The sequence below is a fragment of the Globicephala melas genome, chromosome 2 (assembly GCF_963455315.2).
Source record: "Globicephala melas chromosome 2, mGloMel1.2, whole genome shotgun sequence".
NCBI classification, from domain to species: Eukaryota; Metazoa; Chordata; class Mammalia; order Artiodactyla; family Delphinidae; genus Globicephala; species Globicephala melas.
The window spans coordinates 98,568,999-98,588,038 of NC_083315.2; the positions used below are offsets into that span (position 1 = coordinate 98,568,999).

Below are 19,040 nucleotides of genomic sequence, written 5' to 3' on the forward strand. Positions count from 1 at the left end.
TAGATGGATTACATGCCAACCATATTTTTGGTTACTTATTAAGAATGTTATAAATAAGAATGATGACAAGCATCCAGTTTTGGAGCTGTAGCATGATCTGGAGGACTTATTCAGTAATGTATATACAGCATAAAAGTTTCTAATTTTAATATAAAGAGAAATTTTTATTTAATTATTGCTGTCAAACATTGAGTATTGAAGGTTATAGGAAAACCCATAATCGTATTACAAAGCACGTATAATCATTGATCACCTCTGATATTTTAAATGCTTTTTATACCTTTTCAAAAGATAAGAGGATGAGAATTTGCCAACAGGAGACAAAGCAATGTCATTCTAATAAGTGGAAATGTCTTTTGTGTTTTACTAGGACTTCGGAAGCATGATGTATGCTTTTTAATTACTGTACGTCCCACAAAACCTTATGGTACCAAGTTTGACCGGAGGAGACCTTTTGTTGAGCAGGTTGGCCTGGTTTACGTCAGAGGCTGTGAGGTCCAGGGCATGCTGGACGATAAAGGGCGTGTCATTGAAGACGGTATGGTGATATGCATGTTTGAAAGAGTGTGTATACGTAATGATAAATGTCTTTGCCATTTTTCCTTTTTGTGTCCTAGGTGATTTTTTTAATTTGTTTTATATACTAAGTCAACACAAAGAATTATATATAAAAGTGAGTAGGGTACCTACCACCCAGTTTTAGAAATAAATAATATGGTTTCTAAACTTCTGTTTTAGATATTGGACAGGATCTTTTGGAATTGCCAATATTTAAAATTCTTCCTTATATGATACTTTACAATATTGCTTTTAAGAACCTCTAAACACCTCTTATAGTTGTTCAGTGATATATTTTTCTCATTTTTCCTTTTTAAGTTTTACTGATTTGATTCATGAGAGCAGTGGTTCTCAAATGGAAACAGCACTACCCTGTGTTTCAAAATACATGGTGGTATGTCATATGGCTGGGGTAGAGGAAGGGGATGGTGAGCTCTTGGTGTTTGATGGATGGGGGTCTGGGATGTTGAGTACCTTAGCAGAACCGTCTTCTAGAAGGGACTGTCCTGCCCAAGATGCCAGCATTACCCTATTTAGAAACGCAGTTTGATTTCTTAGACTTAACTGATTGTTTTTTGAAATTCTTTCTTTTGTTGTCCTGACTTTTTTGATAATACTGTTAAATTATAACTGCATCTACGTCCAGTGCTTATTTTACAATTTGTTTATGAAACTTCTATCAGAACTTGAATCAGCTTCTACTACCTGTGATTTCAAGATTGAATCATTGCTAAGGGGCTGAAAATTAGGCTACCTTTATCACTAGAATAAAAGAAAAAGGAGAAGAGAATGGAGGACGGGTAGAATAAACATAAGGCCACGTCCTGGGACCAGAGTTGGAGGTCTAAGGCAAAAAGAAAGGAGAGAGGGCAAAGGGGCAAGAAAAAGCGTCTGAGCTTTCAGCCACTAGTATATGAAATTTCCTGTTATACTAGTGATGTTACACATGGAATATGGAAGGACAAAAAGAGTAATCAGACGAGTACGTACTATATGTATGACGATAGGAGGAGCTATGAGTAACTGACACAAGTAAAGTTCTTTGACCTCTAAGGATCCTATTCTAGTTGAGGGCATACACAAATAATTGCAATTCATGGCATTGCACCATAAACGTCACATGACTGTTCTGGGAAGAAATAGTGACAGTTTAGAGAAAGGAGAAAATATTTTCAGCTTGGAACTCAAAATGGATGAGTGGAAGGCATTCTAGTTGGGGGAATTGCTGGAGTTAAATCTGGACACTTTACTCATCATTTCTAGAAAAGGAGTTCTGCTAACTTACTATGATATTTGAAAAGTATATATTTCATTTAATAAACTTTAAAAAAATGTCTAGGACCTGAACCCAGACCCAATCTTAGAGGAGAATCAAGGACATTTAGAGTGTTTTTGGATCCAAACCAGTATCAACAAGATATGACCAATACGATACAAAATGGAGCAGAAGATGTATATGAAACTTTCAATATAATAATGAGGAGAAAACCAAAGGAAAATAACTTTAAGGTAATTTGGGGGCTATAAACTAAAAGTAGTATTTCATAATTTGAATAACTTTTAAGACATAAATATGTAGATCCTCGGTTAAAAAAGATTTGTTAAAATAACGATCACTGCTTTTGTTTAGATTCTAAACAAATCTCTTAAATTCTTAACATATAGATTAAATATAAAAACTTAAGTAAATTTATTTGCTAAATCTTACTTTGTCTTTTGATGAGTTTGGAAACTTAAAATATAAATTAATCCAGGTGTTATTTTAAAAACCAGCCTCCCTTCTTGCTTTTTGTATATTAGATACTCAGTTTATGCTTCAGTCTGAGATGAAGAAAACTGCTTGTTTGTTTACTGAGACTTCTTTTTTAAATCCAATGTAGGTGTATTTTCAAATTACTTTAAGAGTACAGATGTGGAACCTCAGAGTTCTAAATTACTCTGTGATATTTTGTATTTATACTTTACTCATTAGTGGGAAAAGGGAAGTTTGGGGGCTAGAGAGTTTTACCTTTATAATAACTTTATGGAGAGAAAAGGAGTTTTAGTAAGGAAGAATTTGAAAGTATTATTTGAAATTATACTATAAAACTTAAACATTGAGCAGTTCTAGCATTTGATAACACTAGCTTTTGCACAAATGCCTTTCTTTTCTCTCTCCCCCAAAACAGTGCTTCTTATACATTATCACTTTATTACCATTTTTAAAAAAAGAAAATCTCATATACAAAGGAATTTATTTTCTATCTCACACTCCACATCCAATCCATCAATCAGTCTAATTACCTCACCACCTCCACTGATGCCATGTGCAAGACACCTTCATCTCTCACATGCCTGCTTCTCTTCTTGACTGCTCCTCCCCTTATATTATTCTCCACATAGTGACTGAATGTGAATTATACCTTGGTACCCCTGTTCACACTCTTTAGTGGTCTCCCATCACAGTAGAAAGTTGTTACCGTAATCCAAAAGTCCCATTATTATCTGTCCTCTGGCTGCCTCTCCAACACCATTTTCTAACACTTTTTCCTTATTCACTCCATGCCAGTCACACTGACCCTTTTGCTCCTCTTTAATAATGCAGACTTCTGTACATGGTATTTCCGCTTACCTAGACAGTCTTCTCCCAGGTATCTACATGGTTTTTCCTTTCACTTTACATGGGCAGCTCTGTTTAAATGTCACCTCCTAAGAGAAGTCCTCTCTGACAACCTTATCTAAAGTAGCATTTCCCTTTCTCATCGTTCCTTATCCAATTATGTTTATTTTTCCTCACAGCTTTTATTATACCTGATGATTATATATTTGTTAGTTATCTGATTTTAGAAGGACTTTATATTTGTTAATTCTCTAGCATTAGAATGCAAATTTATGCGGGCAGGGCCTCTGTTTGGTCTGTCTCTGTTTTATTGCTCAGTAATGAGTGAATTTCAGTTAGTTTACTAAAAGAAAAACAGTTTCTTTCTTATATTCATTTCTTTCACCATTTTATTTAATGTCTGTTGTGTGTCTAGTATTGTGATAAGTTATATGGAGCTAATAAAGATGAGTAAGACACAGCTTATACCTTTAGGGAGCCTAGACTACTAAGAAGAGAAGTTAGAAATATAAACGGGTAACTGTTGTGAAAGGTTAGAAGTCATAAGAAGGATGCATGGAAGTTCAAAAGAGGCATTCAGTTTCTGATTCAAGGAAGAGAGGGAATGATTAACTTGCCTATGTTGGGAAAAGGAAGAACACTCTTTTGGTATCTTTGGTGTTTCACTATATAGCTGGGCAACATCCCTCATCTATTTCCTTCTCTCTTTCAGTATCCTATCCTAGCCTGGATACTCTACCTCTTGCCTAAGTAGTTGCATTAAATAGCCTCCTCTGTCTCTGCTGTTATTGTCCTCATAGTCAGTCACCTGTTTTACATTCACTTCTCCTGATCATTTCACTGTTTCTCAAAACATTTCTGTGACTATCCATTAATGGTGAAATAAGCTTTTCCACAAATCTTTTGCTTGAACTAAATTGAAATGCCACTGTCCTGCTTGAAACCTTTCCTAATATCAAAAGTCTCCACTACATCCATTTCTCACTGACTTTGAACTGTTTTCCTATTGTATTTTATAATATTCTTTACTATTTGCCACTTTCTGCTGCTTTGTATCATTGGGAAAGACATATTTTATCTCCCTACTAGAATTGTAATTACCTTAGGGAGTAGAGCCCTCATCTGGGGGCTCCATTATGTGAACATACTCATTTATCTGTCCATCTATCCATTTACCTACCCCATATTTAAGCTGTTCTAGATCCCTGCTCTCATTGGAAATTGTATTCTGATGGGGATTAGACAAATGATAAACAAGTAACCAGTTCTCTTATGAATAAGAGAATTTTAGGTAGAGGTAAGTGCAAGAAAATAAAATAAGGCAATATAAGTGTGATTAACATCACTATCCTGTTATTTTATTATCTTGTTAGATGTGTAGCATTTATGATATAAAAACGTCTGGTTTGGTTATTTTATTCTTTGAAATTAATAGCCTAGCCTTCTGATTTCCATATGTGGCATAGATCACTTTGTTGAAATAATTTTTGGAAAGCTTAAGAATTTGCCTTAACTTTTAGCAATTACTCTTGACAATGTATATATTAACTGCTATAATGACCTTTCATTGTAGTTCTAATTCTTTCATTCTGAAATTTTGACGTTTCATTTTTATCATCGTTCACTTTATATTTTATTTCTTTTTTCTAACAATGTTAATTTTAGTATTTCTAAACCATATGTTTCACAATCGAGGCATACATTAAGTGCCTCTGGTTGTATGTGGTCTTAGCATTGAGGAACTATGGGCTATAAAGAGGAGAAAACTCCAGTAATTTCTAAGAGGAAGCATTTTTTTAAGGGTTTGTTCTATAATGGTCTATAATTATAGACCACATCAGGTCTATAATGTGTAGACCTGATCAGATTTTCATCCTGCTCAACAGAAGTCAAGTGGTAAATTCGTCTATGACGTTCTGTCTCAATGAACTACTAATGGATAAACTGTTCTTGCTGAGTTTGGTCTTTTGTTTAACTCACGGTATGGTATCAGCTGAAAATATAGCTGTTGATTCAGTCTAGCCAAGCACCTGTCAGCAGAAAATAGCTTCTTGCCCTGAAACACTCAGGAATTCTGGTTAGTGCAGCCAGCTCGGCATTCCATTGAAGTGCAAATGTTTGAGATGTCTTCTTCACAAAATCCGTTTTTGTCCTCTTGCTGACAGGCTGTGCTGGAGACTATTCGGAACCTGATGAATACTGATTGTGTGGTACCTGACTGGCTGCATGACATCATTTTAGGTTATGGGGATCCAAGTAGTGCACATTATTCCAAAATGCCCAATCAGATCGCCACCCTTGATTTCAATGATACATTTTTCTCCATTGAGCATTTAAAAACCAGCTTTCCTGGTCATAATGTTAAAGTAACTGTGGATGACCCAGCTCTACAGATACCCCCTTTCAGGTAAAGTCAAAACTGGATATACTCCTTTTAAGCTTTCTGTAGTCAGTCTGAGTTAGACCATCAGGACTGTAGCTAAAGTAAGTTTTGAGTATCATATCTGGATTATGTTTGGATAGTCTTTACCCTCACCATGTAATCACTGGGATAAATTTATTTCTAATTCTTTGTGTAGTAGCTATTTTAAGACCACAGTAAAAGTAGCCTCATGTCTTACAAGGGTTCAGTAAATGCTTTTTGTCCGAAGCGTACTATCTAAACGTAGCCGCAGCATTTGGCTGAAGAAATGTATGCTAATTAATACACATAGCCATGTGATTTTGAACTTTCTTTTGTTTTAGCAAAAAATTCTCTTTTTTTCTTTTAACCCTGATTGCTTTTACAAATTTTAAATATTCATAATATAGTTATACTCAAAGTTAAAGGAGCTTTGGTTTAATTTGAGTAGGGAAAGAACAAAGTACCTGAAGTGCTGACTGCTTCATGAATTCCGTCATATGGATTAGTGGTGAAGCACTAAGTATACCTTGGTGGTAGCAGAGGACTTAATTACTTTCTTAGTTGCAAATTAGAATGTTTTTAATTAACTGTTATATATAAATATAATAATTCTGCATATTAAGAGCATGTAGCTTTATAACTCGTAAACCTAGTCTTCCTCTGTACTTTCCTCATCTTGTTAATGGCAAAATCATCTTGAAATCTCAGCAGTGTTTTTTTTGTTTTTTTTTTTTGTTTTTGCGATACGCGGGCCTCTCACCGTTGTGGCCTCTCCCGTTGCGGAGCACAGGCTCCGGACGCGCAGGCTCAGCAGCCATGGCTCACGGGCCCAGCCGCTCCGCGGCATGTGGGATCCTCCTGGACCGGGGCACAAACCCGTGTCCCCTGCATCGGCAGGCGGACTTTCAACCACTGAGCCACCAGGGAAGCCTAGCACTTCAGTCTTTGTAATGGCAATGTCTTTGCTCCCTCTGTCTCCTTGCTTAAACCCATTACATGCCTTACTGCTAGAGTCATTCCATTGTCCAACAGTTTAATTTTAGGGTATTCATTGACTTCCTCAGGTACCTATGGGAAGTTGCCTGCTGAGGTATCCCTGACCCCAGGCTAAGAACTTCTGCCTTAAAGGCTTGATATTCCAAAGGTGTCAGAACAAGGCTCCAGCCTTTCTCTCTAGCCCTTATTTTACTCTATTGTATCCTACACTTCAGCAGAACTGGCTACTTCTTTCTTCCTGGAATGTCTATTGAAATTCATTTTAGATGCCACCTTTCCCATAAAGCCTTTTCTGATTAAATGAAGGACAGTGTGTAAGGCACTTTACAGTGCATGTGCTGTAAGCATATAAATTTTCTTTTGTAAACATGCTAAGTGAAAGAAGCCAGACAGAAGAAAACAAATATTGTATGATTCCATTTACATGAAATGTCCAGAATAGGACAGTATAAAGACAGACTGATTGCCAGAGGCTGGGTTTAGATTGGAATACAGAGTGACTACTTAATTGCATGGGTTTTCCTTTGGACTGATTAAAATATTCTGGCATTAGAGAGTAGTGATGACTATACAACGTTGTATAAAACCCATTGAATGAACCTTTAAAATGGTAAATTTTATATTATGTGAATATTACCCCAATTAAAAAAATAGTTAATTATTTCCCCTAAAAAAACAAAATAAATATATAAATAAATGTTTCTTCTTTGATTCTCCTTTAATCAGATGACTTTTTTCTTAATCTAAACACCCTTAACTGCATTTTAATGCTTTTAAATATACTTTTTTTCAAAATTTATATGCAGATAGTAAGTTCCTTTATAAATGTTTCTTACTCATCTGATTATCCTCTATACAATGTCATGCACAAGATAGGTGCTTGGTAAATTGTTGTTAATTGTAGAAATGAACAAGGTTTTGGTCTTGTAGGATAACTTTTCCAGTAAGAAATGGAAAGGGGAAGAAAAGGAAAGATGCAGAGAAGGAAGATGAAGACACTGAAGAGGCAAAAACCTTAATTGTTGAACCTCATGTTATTCCTAATAGAGGTCCTTATCCTTACAACCAGCCCAAACGGTAATTTCACTATTTCTGCTAATTGTAATAATGAATGATAGTTTGCTATTTCAAGTGGATTAGTAATATTTAAAAATTTTTCTGATTTTAAAAATTATTTAGAAACTTCTGTTTCTGGACCCTGTTTACTTCTCTTCTGTTAGTTTTGGCCATTTGTAGTAATATTTTTGGCCATTCTGTAGTAATATTTCAAAAAGAAACATTTTCAGGTACTATGAGAAATAAATATTAACAGTCTACCTTAATGTGAGCACAAGGTTCTTACTTCATGACCATGTGTTGCATTTAGCAGCTACCCTTGTGCTTGTGTGCCATGACTAATAAAGTGGCATTGTATTCAGTGTTAGATTTGGAACTAGAATTTTGACACTCTTGTTAAGATCTGGGCTGGGCTAAACATATTGGAAAATAACTGTAGTCTTTTCTTTCCACAAAATTCATTCAGTTTTAATTGGTCTGTGGAGGGGCGGAGGTAAAGAGGGTCATTCAGAAGAGATTGGGCCAGTCATGTAGGATGTAAAGTTCTTGAGATCTGTGGGGAACATTGTGCTTATAGTTAACAACACTGTACTGTACATTTAAAATTTGTTAAGAGGGTATATCTTATTTTATGTACTTTTTACTGCACACACACCCACAGAAAGGGCTGGATTGGGAGGAGGAAGAAATTGGGAAACAAGGGGTAAATATAGAGCAGATGTTCAGACCTCTGGTCATTGTTGTCTAAATTCTCACTAATGTCATCCATCATTATTTTTAACGAACTTCTTATCAACTCTTATTTGAAGGAATACAATTCAGTTCACTCATACACAGATAGAGGCCATCCGTGCTGGAATGCAGCCTGGGCTAACTATGGTAAGATAGTCACTGTTCTACAAGTTCTTAAATGGATTCAGACTAGAAGTGTCAGATTTTCAGCATGTATTCTGTTTTAAGCCCAAAAACCCAACTGAATTAAGTGTTTAGAAGTAATTGTGGCATCTTATGTGTATGGACGCTACTCATTTCAATGTTCATAAATAAAGTTTTGTTAGAACCTCGCTGTGGCCATTCATTTATGTATTGCCTATAGCCATTTTTGTGCCACCACAGCAGAGTTTAAATACTTGCAGCAGAGACTGTATGGGCCACAAAGAGTAAAATGTTTACTTGCTGGCCCTGTACAGAAAAAGTCTGTTGACAATGCTTTAGAAATGTGTTTAACTTCCAAGTATTTGAAGGTTTTTACTGATTTCTGGTCTAAGTCCATTATGGTCAGAGAACATACTTTCTATGATTTCAATTTTTTTAATTTATTAAGGTTTGTTTTATGGCCCAGGATATGATTTATTGGTGAATATTCTGTGTGCACTTGAAAAGAATGTGTGTTCTGTTGTCTTGGGTGGAGTGTCCTGTTTATGTCAATGAGATCCATTTGGTTGATGCTGTTATTCAGTACTTGTCTATCCCTGCTGGTATTCCACGTACCATTGCTGTTGCTGACTGAGAGAGGAGTATTGAAGTCTCCAACTATAATTGTGAATTTGTTTCTCCTTTCAGTTCTGTCCATTTTTGCTTCATGTATTTTAAAGCTTTATGGATATGTACATACACTTTCAGGGTTGTTGTGTCTTCTTGGTGAATTGATACTTTTGTCATGTATAATGTCTGTCTTTATCACTGGTAATTTTCTTTACTCTAAAGTTTACTTTGATATTAATATAGCCACCACAGCATTCTTTTGATTAGTGTTTACATGATATATCTTTTCCCATCAGTTTACTTCTAACCTACCTATTATATTTGAAGTGAGTTCCTTGTAGACAGCATATAGTTGGTGTGTGGTTTTTTTTCTCCATTCTGACAAGTCTCTGCTTTTAATTGGTGTGTTCAGTCCATTTACATTTAATGTACTTATTAATGTGTTTGGGTTTAGGCCTACCATTTCATTATTTGTTTTATGTTTGTTGCCTTTTTTGTGTGTTCCTGTTTCCCTTTTCCTGCCTTCTTCTGAGTTATTTGGATAGTTTTTAGTGTTTCATTTATATTTATCTATTTTGTTCTTTTATTATATCTCTTGTATAGGTTTTTCTTAATGGCTGCTGTAGAGAATTACAATATACATACTTACTCTTTCACAGCCTACTTAGAATCAGTATTCTGTCTCTTAAATTGATTGGAGGATCCTTGCTTCTGTATAGGTCCCTTTACCTTCCCCTTTTATGTTGTAGTTGTCATATGTTTTACCTGTAAATACACTGAAAATACCATCAGGCAATATTAGAACTTTTTCTTGCAGACATCAAACATATTTTAAAGAACTCCAGAGGAGAAGAATAGTCTGTTATATTTACCATTTATCCTTTATTCCTGATATCTCAGGTATCCTCTGGTATCATTTCCTTTGTCTGAGGATTTCTTTTACCAGTTTTCTTTTTGTTGGGTTTTTTTTGCGGGGGGGATAGGCGGGCCTCTCACTGTTGTGGCTTCTCCCGTTGCAGAGCACGGGACGCGCAGGCTTCGGACGCGCAGGCTCAGCAGCCATGGCTTATGGGCCCAGCCGCTCCGTGGCATGTGGGATCCTCCCAGACTGGGGCACGAACCCGTGTCTCCTGCATCGGCAGGCGGACTCTCAACCACTGCGCCACCAGTGAAGCCCCCTTTTACTAGTTTTAAGAGCAGATCAGCTAGCAATGAATTACCTTTATTTTCCTTCATATGAGAATGTCTCTAATTCATCTTCATTCTTTAAAGATATTTTCACTGGACAAAGAATATTGCCTTGATAGTTTTCTCCTTTCAGCACTTTAAAAATGTTATTCCACTTCCTTTTGGCTTCCATATTCTGATGAGAAGTCCACAGTCATTTGAAACATCTTTTTGCTATATGTAATATATCATTTTTCTCTGGTTGCTATTAAGATTTTTTTTCTCTGTCTTTAGATTCCAACCATTTAATTATTATGTGTCTGGCCTTAGATTTCTTTGGGATTATTCTGTTTATGGTCAAACGAGCTTCTTGAATCTGTGATTTATGTCTTTTGCCAGATTTGGGAAAATTTCAGCCATTATTTCTTTAAATACTTTTTCTACACTGCATGCTTTTCCCCTTCTTTCTAGGATTAGAAAGATATGTTATACCTTTTAATATTGCCTCATAGATTCACAAGGCTGTGTGTATTTTTTTTTTAATCTTTTTTTTTCTGCTTGTTGTTCAGGTTGGGTGATTTCTATTGATTTGTCTTCAAGTTCACTAACTCTGTCTTGTCCATTCTGCATTGAACTTACCCAGTGAATTTTTACATTTATTTTATCTTTCAGTTTTAAAATCTCCATTTTCTAACTATGCGATAACTTAGTAGTTTGCTATGTGTTCATCTGCTTTTTAGGTTGTGGGCCCACCAGGTACAGGAAAAACAGATGTGGCAGTCCAAATCATATCCAACATCTACCACAATTTCCCAGAGCAGAGGACTCTGATTGTTACTCATTCCAATCAGGTAAAAGAGAGAGTGTGTATGTGCGTGTGCATGCATGCACTCCATACATGCATGTATGAAGTGGGCATGCATGTATGGAGTGGGAGATGCATGAAAGCACAGTGGAGATTTCTGCTTATATGATAACCTGATTAGGGACTCACAGAGTACCAGGAAAGGCTGATGAGCATAGTGTTTGTTATTGAGTTAATCTTGGATTATCTCTGGTCATGACCAGACCATATTGAGAAAAATATAAAAACAATCTTTTATTTCGAATAGAGGCAGTCCAAATGTGGAAAAGCTGAGAAGAATACTTGGATATGTGGTAATTGCCTTTTTCTCCTATCATCCATGCTAAGCTAGACCTTTTACTTTGAGATCAAAAGCATTACCCTTTACTAGTAGTATTTTTCTACTAGTAGAATGGATATTCCTAAAAGACTAAATCCAGATCATATTAATACTGGATTAAATTTTAAATCCTTATAAAATATGCATATGAATATGTATATTACATGGAAGGACAATTTTAGGTTGCAGGTCCAATACATAAGGCATTTATAAATAGCTAAAACAAGGAAAACAAACTCCTTTCTTGTAAATAATGGATGAAAAATGGTCTTTACATCTGTATGTGTGCTGAGGTAATTATTCTGAAGCTGTCACTACCATAGAAATGAAAAAGAACAAGTGATATTAACTCTAATGTAAAATGTGACAGGGAACTAGCTCTCAGAACATTCTGAAACATGTTATGAAACTCACATGGTAGTCTAAATCTCCAAAGGTACTTGTTTTCTCTGAATACATATTAACAATAGTGATTTCAGTTGACCAATTCTTTAAAAAAGTTGGTCTACAGAGAAACACTGAGTTTTTAGAATGCTAAATGTTATTTACGGTTATTCATCAACTTAATCTCAGAATTTTAAAATTAATACTATCCAATTCATTCACTTATGTTTTTATTTCTTTAAAGTTTATAAGTAACTGGCCTGGTGTACTAAAATTGTGCACAAGAGAGGGTTAAGACTTTATCTTGATAAAAGAAACAAACTGTGTAAAGACTTCTTTCATCTATTTAATAAAATTCAGTCTATAATAATGTTACCTATTTGCAGGTACTTAGAATGAATAAGGAATTATTCAGTGTTGTTTTAACATAATATTTTTTAGTAAATTTTGTCATAACTTGATAATGACTTTCTATAGTATCCTCTACTTATGACTGTCTTGTGTAGCACAATTATAGAGAAGGTTATTTTGCAAAAATAGCCAAAGATTTCTTTGCTCCTTTGATAATCAGACCATCCTCTTAAACGCAAATTGTTGATATTTCACAACTGTTTTGTTTACCAGATCTTGGTTCCCATCTATAATTCTAGCAGTTCTCCAACATCACTTTAATTCACGATGAAATCTTGCAGTTTTTTCTGAGATTGCAATGTGCTAGTATTTTTTGTCCCCTAAATCTATGTGGTTCGTGAGTTTGGATAGGAAAGGTTTGGACAGTGAGTAATGCCATGTGGTCTGATCTATTGCATCTCAAGTTTTAGATGGAAAATACCAAGAGTTTAGATAGCGTGAATTTTTTTCCTGAAGATTTATGTTTATCTCATCAGTTTCTGAGCTCTAATTGCTAGAATTTTGATAGCAAAGGATATCTGTATACCTTACGTAGCCTGGATGTTTACAAGACTGGATGCTGACCTCATGGGCGGGGTTAAACTAGTGGTAAATTGGGAGAAATATTTGAGTGGGGGCTAATTTTTAAATGTCATTTTATTAGCATATCTTTCCATGCAATGAAACTTTTGCCTTTCTGCAAAACCTTATAACTGCAGATGTTCAGATAGTAAATACTAGGATTTCAGGGAGCCCCAAATACGAACATTTCATAGGTAAATGGCTTTCATCAGAACAGTTTGCAATGAGTGCTCTGCTTCTTAGTGTATAGAGAGCTAATTTAGACTTTCAGTCTAAGGTTTGAATGTTGCACTTTACCTTTCCTCTCTGTGATCCTTTTGAAGTATTCTACCCACACATCTCCTAAGAGGACTTCTCCAACCACAAAAACTTTTCAGTTTTCTGCAACTCATGGAAATTCTGTTAAATAAAATGAAACTTAATGTGATTGTTAATTATTTTACTAATTTTTACTACTTGAGAGAAATATATACTGAGCCAAAGCCTTCTCTTTTCATAAATTATCAGAGATGTAATGGATAGATGGTTTTTATGATTTCCAGTTACTAATTTGACCAAGTATATGTATGTAGCAATATCAGAAATCAATAAAAATACTGTTTTGTTTAAATTATAAATGGCCTTAATATAAGATGTTTCCTTCTGTGTTTTTACTTTGATTCTTATCTGACTGGGCAATGCTCATTCGTTTCTATCCTTATGATTGTTAGTTTTTGTTACTTTTAAAGGAGCCTACCGATTCTATAAAATTCTCCATCATTCTTTTTTTTTTTTATTCTCCAGGCCCTGAACCAGTTGTTTGAGAAAATTATGGCTTTAGACATTGACGAGCGTCACCTCCTGCGTCTTGGTCATGGAGAAGAAGAGCTGGAGACGGAGAAAGATTTCAGCAGGTGAGCAAATGGGGATTAGTTTTGAAACGGTATATAAAGAATTTTTAACCTTCTCCTCTTTTTCTTTAATAAAGAACAGGAAAAGAGAGCAGTGAATACTCCAACTGAATTCTGAAGGGTTCTAGTGTAACCTACTTAGGCTATCCTAATTGAACCTAAAGTCTGTTCAGGATTTCCCTCTGCTCCAGTTCTGCATGTTTATGCCATTTTTTTCCTCATACAGTTATTTCAGTGAAGAGAGTTATCTTTTCATCTTGTTTAAGTTGCTTATATCCATTTGCTTTCTATTTATTGAAGTAATTTTTAATGTTGCCAAGCCCAAACTGTACAACGTTACGCAATTCCTGTTCACATTTCATCTGCACATTTAATTTGCATATATTTTAGGCACCAATTAACTGGATTCATTTAATGAAATGCAGTTGGAGATTAATGATAGTATAAGCTTTGGGGTTGTAAATATTAATTCAGGAACTTATTGCCAGTTTAGCTGGATTTTATGCTTAATATTACATATTGTAAGGTGACTAAAACTTTAGAAGTCAAATTTCTTCTGCTGTTAGTATTTTGGGTTTTTCCTTTAAAGTTGCTTTATGATAGCTCATTTCATTTATATTTAAATTCATTTTTAAAGCATAGTTTCAGTCAATAGGCATAATTAACAGCTGTACATAATAAATACAGCCTTTGACTATTGAACATTACTTTTGACTAAATCGATTATAGACATCAAAAGAGCTAAAAGAGTGTTAACTTATTATGTTGCATTTATTTTGAGTTCTTGTATTAAAGAGATCACGCAACAGTTTTTCTTTTTAACCTCTTTATAGGAGTATAATTGCTTTACAGTGTTGTGTTAGTTTCTGCTGTATAACAAAGTGAATCAGCTAAATGTATACATATATCCCCATATGCCCTCCCTCTTGCGTCTCCCTCCCACCCTCCCTATCTCACCCCTCTAGGTGGTCACAAAGCACCGAGCTGATCTCCCTGTGCTATGCAGCTGCTTCCCAATAGCTATCTGTTTTACATTTGGTAGTGTATATATGTCAATGCTACTCTTTCACTTCATCCCAGCTTACCCTTACCCCTCCCTGTGTCCTCAAGTCCATTCTCTACATCTGCATCTTTATTCCTGTCCTGCGCCTAGGTTCATTAGAACCATTTTTCTTATTTTTTTAGATTGCATATATATGTGTGTTAGCATATGGTATTTGTTTTTCTCTTTCTGACTTCACTCTGTATGACAGACTCGGTCCATCCCCCTCACTACAAGTAACTCAATTTCGTTTCCTTTTATGGCGGAGTAATATTCCATTATATATATCTGGCACATCTTCTTTATCCATTCATCTGTTGGTGGACACTTAGGTTGCTTCCATGTCCTGGCTATTGTAAATAATGCTGCAGTGAACATTGTGGTACTTGTCTCTTTTTGAATTATGGTTTTCTCAGGATATATGCCCAGTAGTGAGATTGCTAGGTCATATGCCAGTCCTATTTTTAGTTTTTTAGGGAACCTCCATACTGTTCTCCGTAGTGGCTGTATCAATTTACATTCCCACCAACAGTGCAAGAGGGTTCCCTTTTCTCCACACCCTCTCCAGCATTTACTGTTTCTAGATTTTTTGATGATGGCCATTCTGACCGGTGTGAGATGATACCTCATTGTGGTTTTGATTTGCATTTCTCTAATGATTAGTGATGTTGAGCATCCTTTCATGTGTTCGTTGGCAATCTGTGTATCTTCTTGGGAGAAATGTCTATTTAGATCTTCTGCCTATTTTTGCATTGGGTTGTTTGTTTTCTTGATATTGAGCTACATGAGCTGTTTGTAAAGTTTGAAGATTAATCCTTTGTCAGTTGCTTCATTTGCAAAATTTTCACCGATTCTGAGGGTTGTCTTTTCGTCTTGCTTATGGTTTCCTTTGCTGTGCAAAAGCTTTGAAGTTTCATTAGGTCCCATTTGTTTATTTTTGTTTTTATTTCCATTTCTCTAGGAGGTGGGTCAAAAAGGGTCTTGCTATGATTTATGTCATAGAATGTTCTGCCTATGTTTTCCTCTAAGAGTTTTATAGTGTCTGGCCTTACATTTAGGTCTTTAATTCATTTTGAGTTTATTTTTGTGTATGGTGTTAGGAATTGTTCTAATTTCATGCTTTCACACGTAGCTGTCCAGTTTTCCCACCACCACTATTGAAGAGGTTGTCTTTTCTCCATTGTATATTCTTGCCTCCTTTATCAAAGATAAGGGGACCATATGTGTGTGAGTTTATCTCTGGGCTTTCTATCCTGTTCCATTGATCTATATTTCTGTTTTTGTGCCAGTACCATACTGTCTTGCTTACTGTAGCTTTGTAGTATAGTCTGAATTCAGGGAGCCTGATTCCTCCAGCTCCGTTTTTCTTTCTCAAGATTGCTTTGGCTATGCAGGGTCTTCTGTGTTTCCATACAAATTGTGAAATTTTTTGTTCTACTTCTGTGAAAAATGCCATTGGTAGTTTGCTAGTGATTGCATTGAATCTGTAGATTGCTTTGAGTAGTATAGTCATTTGCACAGTGTTGGTTCTTCCAACCCAAGAACATGGTATATCTCTCCATCTGTTTTTATCATCTTTAATTTCTCTCATCAGTGTCTTATAGTTTTCTGCATGCAGGTCTTTTGTCTCCTTAGGTTGGTTTATTCCTAGGTATTTTATTCTTTTTGTTGCAATGGTAAATGGAATTGTTTCCTTAATTTCTCTTTCAGATTATTCATCTTTAGTGTGTAAGAAGCAAGAGATCTCTGCATTAATTTTGTATCCTGCTACTGTACCAAATTCATTGATTAGCTCTAGTAGTTTTCTGGTAGCATCTTTACGATTCTCTACGTATAGTATCATGTCACCTGCAAACATTGACAGTTTTACTTCTTCTTTTCCAATTTGGATTCCTTTTATTTCTTTTTCTTCTCTGATTTCTATGGCTAAAACTTCCAAAACTATGTTAAATAATAGTGGTGAGAGTGGTCAACCTTGTCTTGGTCCTGATCTTAGTGGAAATGGTTTCAGTTTTTCACCATTGAGAATGATGTTGGCTGTGGGTTAGTCATATATGGACTTTATTAGGTTAAGGTAGGTTCCCTCTCTGCCTCCTTTCTGGAGAGTTTTTATCATAAATGGGTGTTGAATTTTGTCAAAAGCCTTTTCTGCGTCTACTGAGATTATCATATGGTTTTTATCCTTCAATTTGTTAATATGGTGTATCACATTGATTGATTTGTGTATATTGAAGAATCCTTGCATTCCTGGGGTAAACCCCACTTGATCATGCTGTATGATCCTTTTACTGTGCTTTTGGATTCTGTTTGCTAGTATTTTGTTGAGGACTTTTGCATCTATGTTCATCAATGATACTGGCCTGTAGTTTTCTTTTTTTGTGAAATCTTTGTCTGGATTTGGTATCAGGGTGATGGTGGCCTCATAGAATGACATTTGGAGTGTTCCTCCCTCTGGTATATTTTGGAAGATTTTGAGAAGGATAGTTGTTAGCTCTTCTCTAAATGTTTGATAGAATTCGCCTGTGAAACCATCTGGTCCTGGGCTTTTGTTTGTTGGAAGATTTTTAATCAGAGTTTCAATTTCAGTGCTGGTGATTGGTCTGTTTATATTTTCTATTTCTTCCTGATTCAGTCTCGGAAGGTTGTGCTTTTCTAAGAATTTGTCCATTTCTTCCAGGTTTTACTGGCATATAGTGGCTTGTAGTAATCTCTCATGATCCTTTATACTTCTGCAGTATCACTTGTTGCTTCTCCTTTTTCATTTCTAATTCTGTTGATTTGAGTCTTCAAATCATTAGCCAGACTCAATTCTGTTGATTTGAGTCTGTTCATTTGAGTCTTTTTTTCTTGATGAGTCTGGCTAATGGTTTATTAATTTTTTTTTAATCTTCCCAAAGAACTAGCTTTTAGTTTTATTGATCTTTGCTATTGTTTCCTTCATTTCTCTTTCATTTACTTCTCATCTGATCTTTATGATTTCTTTCATTCTGCTAACTTTGGGGTTTTTTTGTTCTTTCTCTAATTGCTTTAGGTGTAAGTTTAGGTTGTTTATTTGAGATGTTTCTTATTTCTTGAGGTAGGATTGTATTGCTATAAACTTCCCTCTTAAAACTGCTTTTGCTGCATCCCACAGGCTTTGGGTCGTCATGTTTTCATTGTCATTTGTTTCTAGTTATTTTTTGGTTTCCACTTCGTTTTCTTCAGTGATCTCCTGGTTATTTAGTAGTGTATTGTTTAGCCTCTATGTGTTTGTAGTTTTTACAGTTTTTTTCCTGTAATTGATATCTGGTCTCATAGCTTTGTGGTCGGAAAAGATACTTGATACGATCTCAGTTTTCTTAAATTTACCAAGGCTTGATTTGTGACACAAGATATGGTCTATCCTGGAGAATGTTCCATAAACCTTTGAGAAGAAAGTGTATTCTGTTGTTTTTGGATGGAATGTCCTATGAATATCAATTAAGTCCATCTTTTTTAATATGTCCTTTAAACCTTGTGTTTCCTTATTTATTTTCATTTTGGATGATCTGTGCACTGGTGAAAGTGGGGTGTTAAAGTCCTCTACTTTTATTGTGTTAGTGTCAATTTCCCCTTTAATGGCTGTAAACATTTGCCTTATGTATTGAGGAGCTCCTATGTTGGGCGCATAAATATTTACAATTGTTATCTTTTTGGATTGATCCCTTGATCATTATGTCGTGTCCTTCTTTGTCTCTTGCAATAGTCTTTAAAGTCTATATTTTCTGATACAAGAATTGCTACTCCAGCTTTCTTTTGATTTCCATTTGCATGGAATATCTTTTTCCATCCCCTCACTTTCAGTCTGTTTGTGTCCCTATGTCTGAAGTGAGTCTCTTGTAGACAGCATATATACGGGTCTTGTTTTTGTATCCATTCAGCCAGTCTGTGTCTTTTGGTTGGAGCATTTAATCCATTTACATTTAAGGTAATTATTGATATGTATGTTCCTATTACCATTTTCTTAATTGTTTTGGGTTTGTTTTTGTAGGTCTTTTCCTTCTCTTGTGTTTCCTGCCTAGAGAAGTTCCTTTAGTGTTTGTTGTAAGGCTAGTTTGGCAGTGCTGAATTCTCTTGGCTTTTGCTTGTCTGTAAAAGTTTTAATTTCTCCATTGAATCTGAATGAGATCCTTGCTGGGTAGAGTAATCTTGGTTGTAGGTTTTCCCTTTCATCACTTTGAACATGTCCTGCCAGTCCCTTCTGGCTTGCAGAGTTTCTGCTGAAAGATCAGCTGTTAACCTTTATGGGGATTCCCTTGTATGTTATTTGTTGCTTTTCCCTTGC

General features: G+C 35.4%; 1 protein-coding gene across 3 annotated transcripts in view; it reads left to right on the forward strand.

The window, feature by feature from the left end:
• The window catches only part of AQR (aquarius intron-binding spliceosomal factor), a 121,120-nt gene that overhangs the window by 49,241 nt on the left and 52,839 nt on the right, over positions 1-19,040 (forward strand). For all 3 annotated transcript variants that reach the window (XM_060294504.1, XM_060294503.2, XM_030844269.2), the window contains exons 18-24: positions 371-538; positions 1,898-2,067; positions 5,323-5,564; positions 7,488-7,634; positions 8,423-8,492; positions 11,006-11,116; positions 13,589-13,698. In XM_060294504.1, coding sequence (XP_060150487.1) covers positions 371-538; positions 1,898-2,067; positions 5,323-5,564; positions 7,488-7,634; positions 8,423-8,492; positions 11,006-11,116; positions 13,589-13,698 — 1,018 coding nt within the window. The remainder of the gene's footprint in view (positions 1-370; positions 539-1,897; positions 2,068-5,322; positions 5,565-7,487; positions 7,635-8,422; positions 8,493-11,005; positions 11,117-13,588; positions 13,699-19,040) is intronic.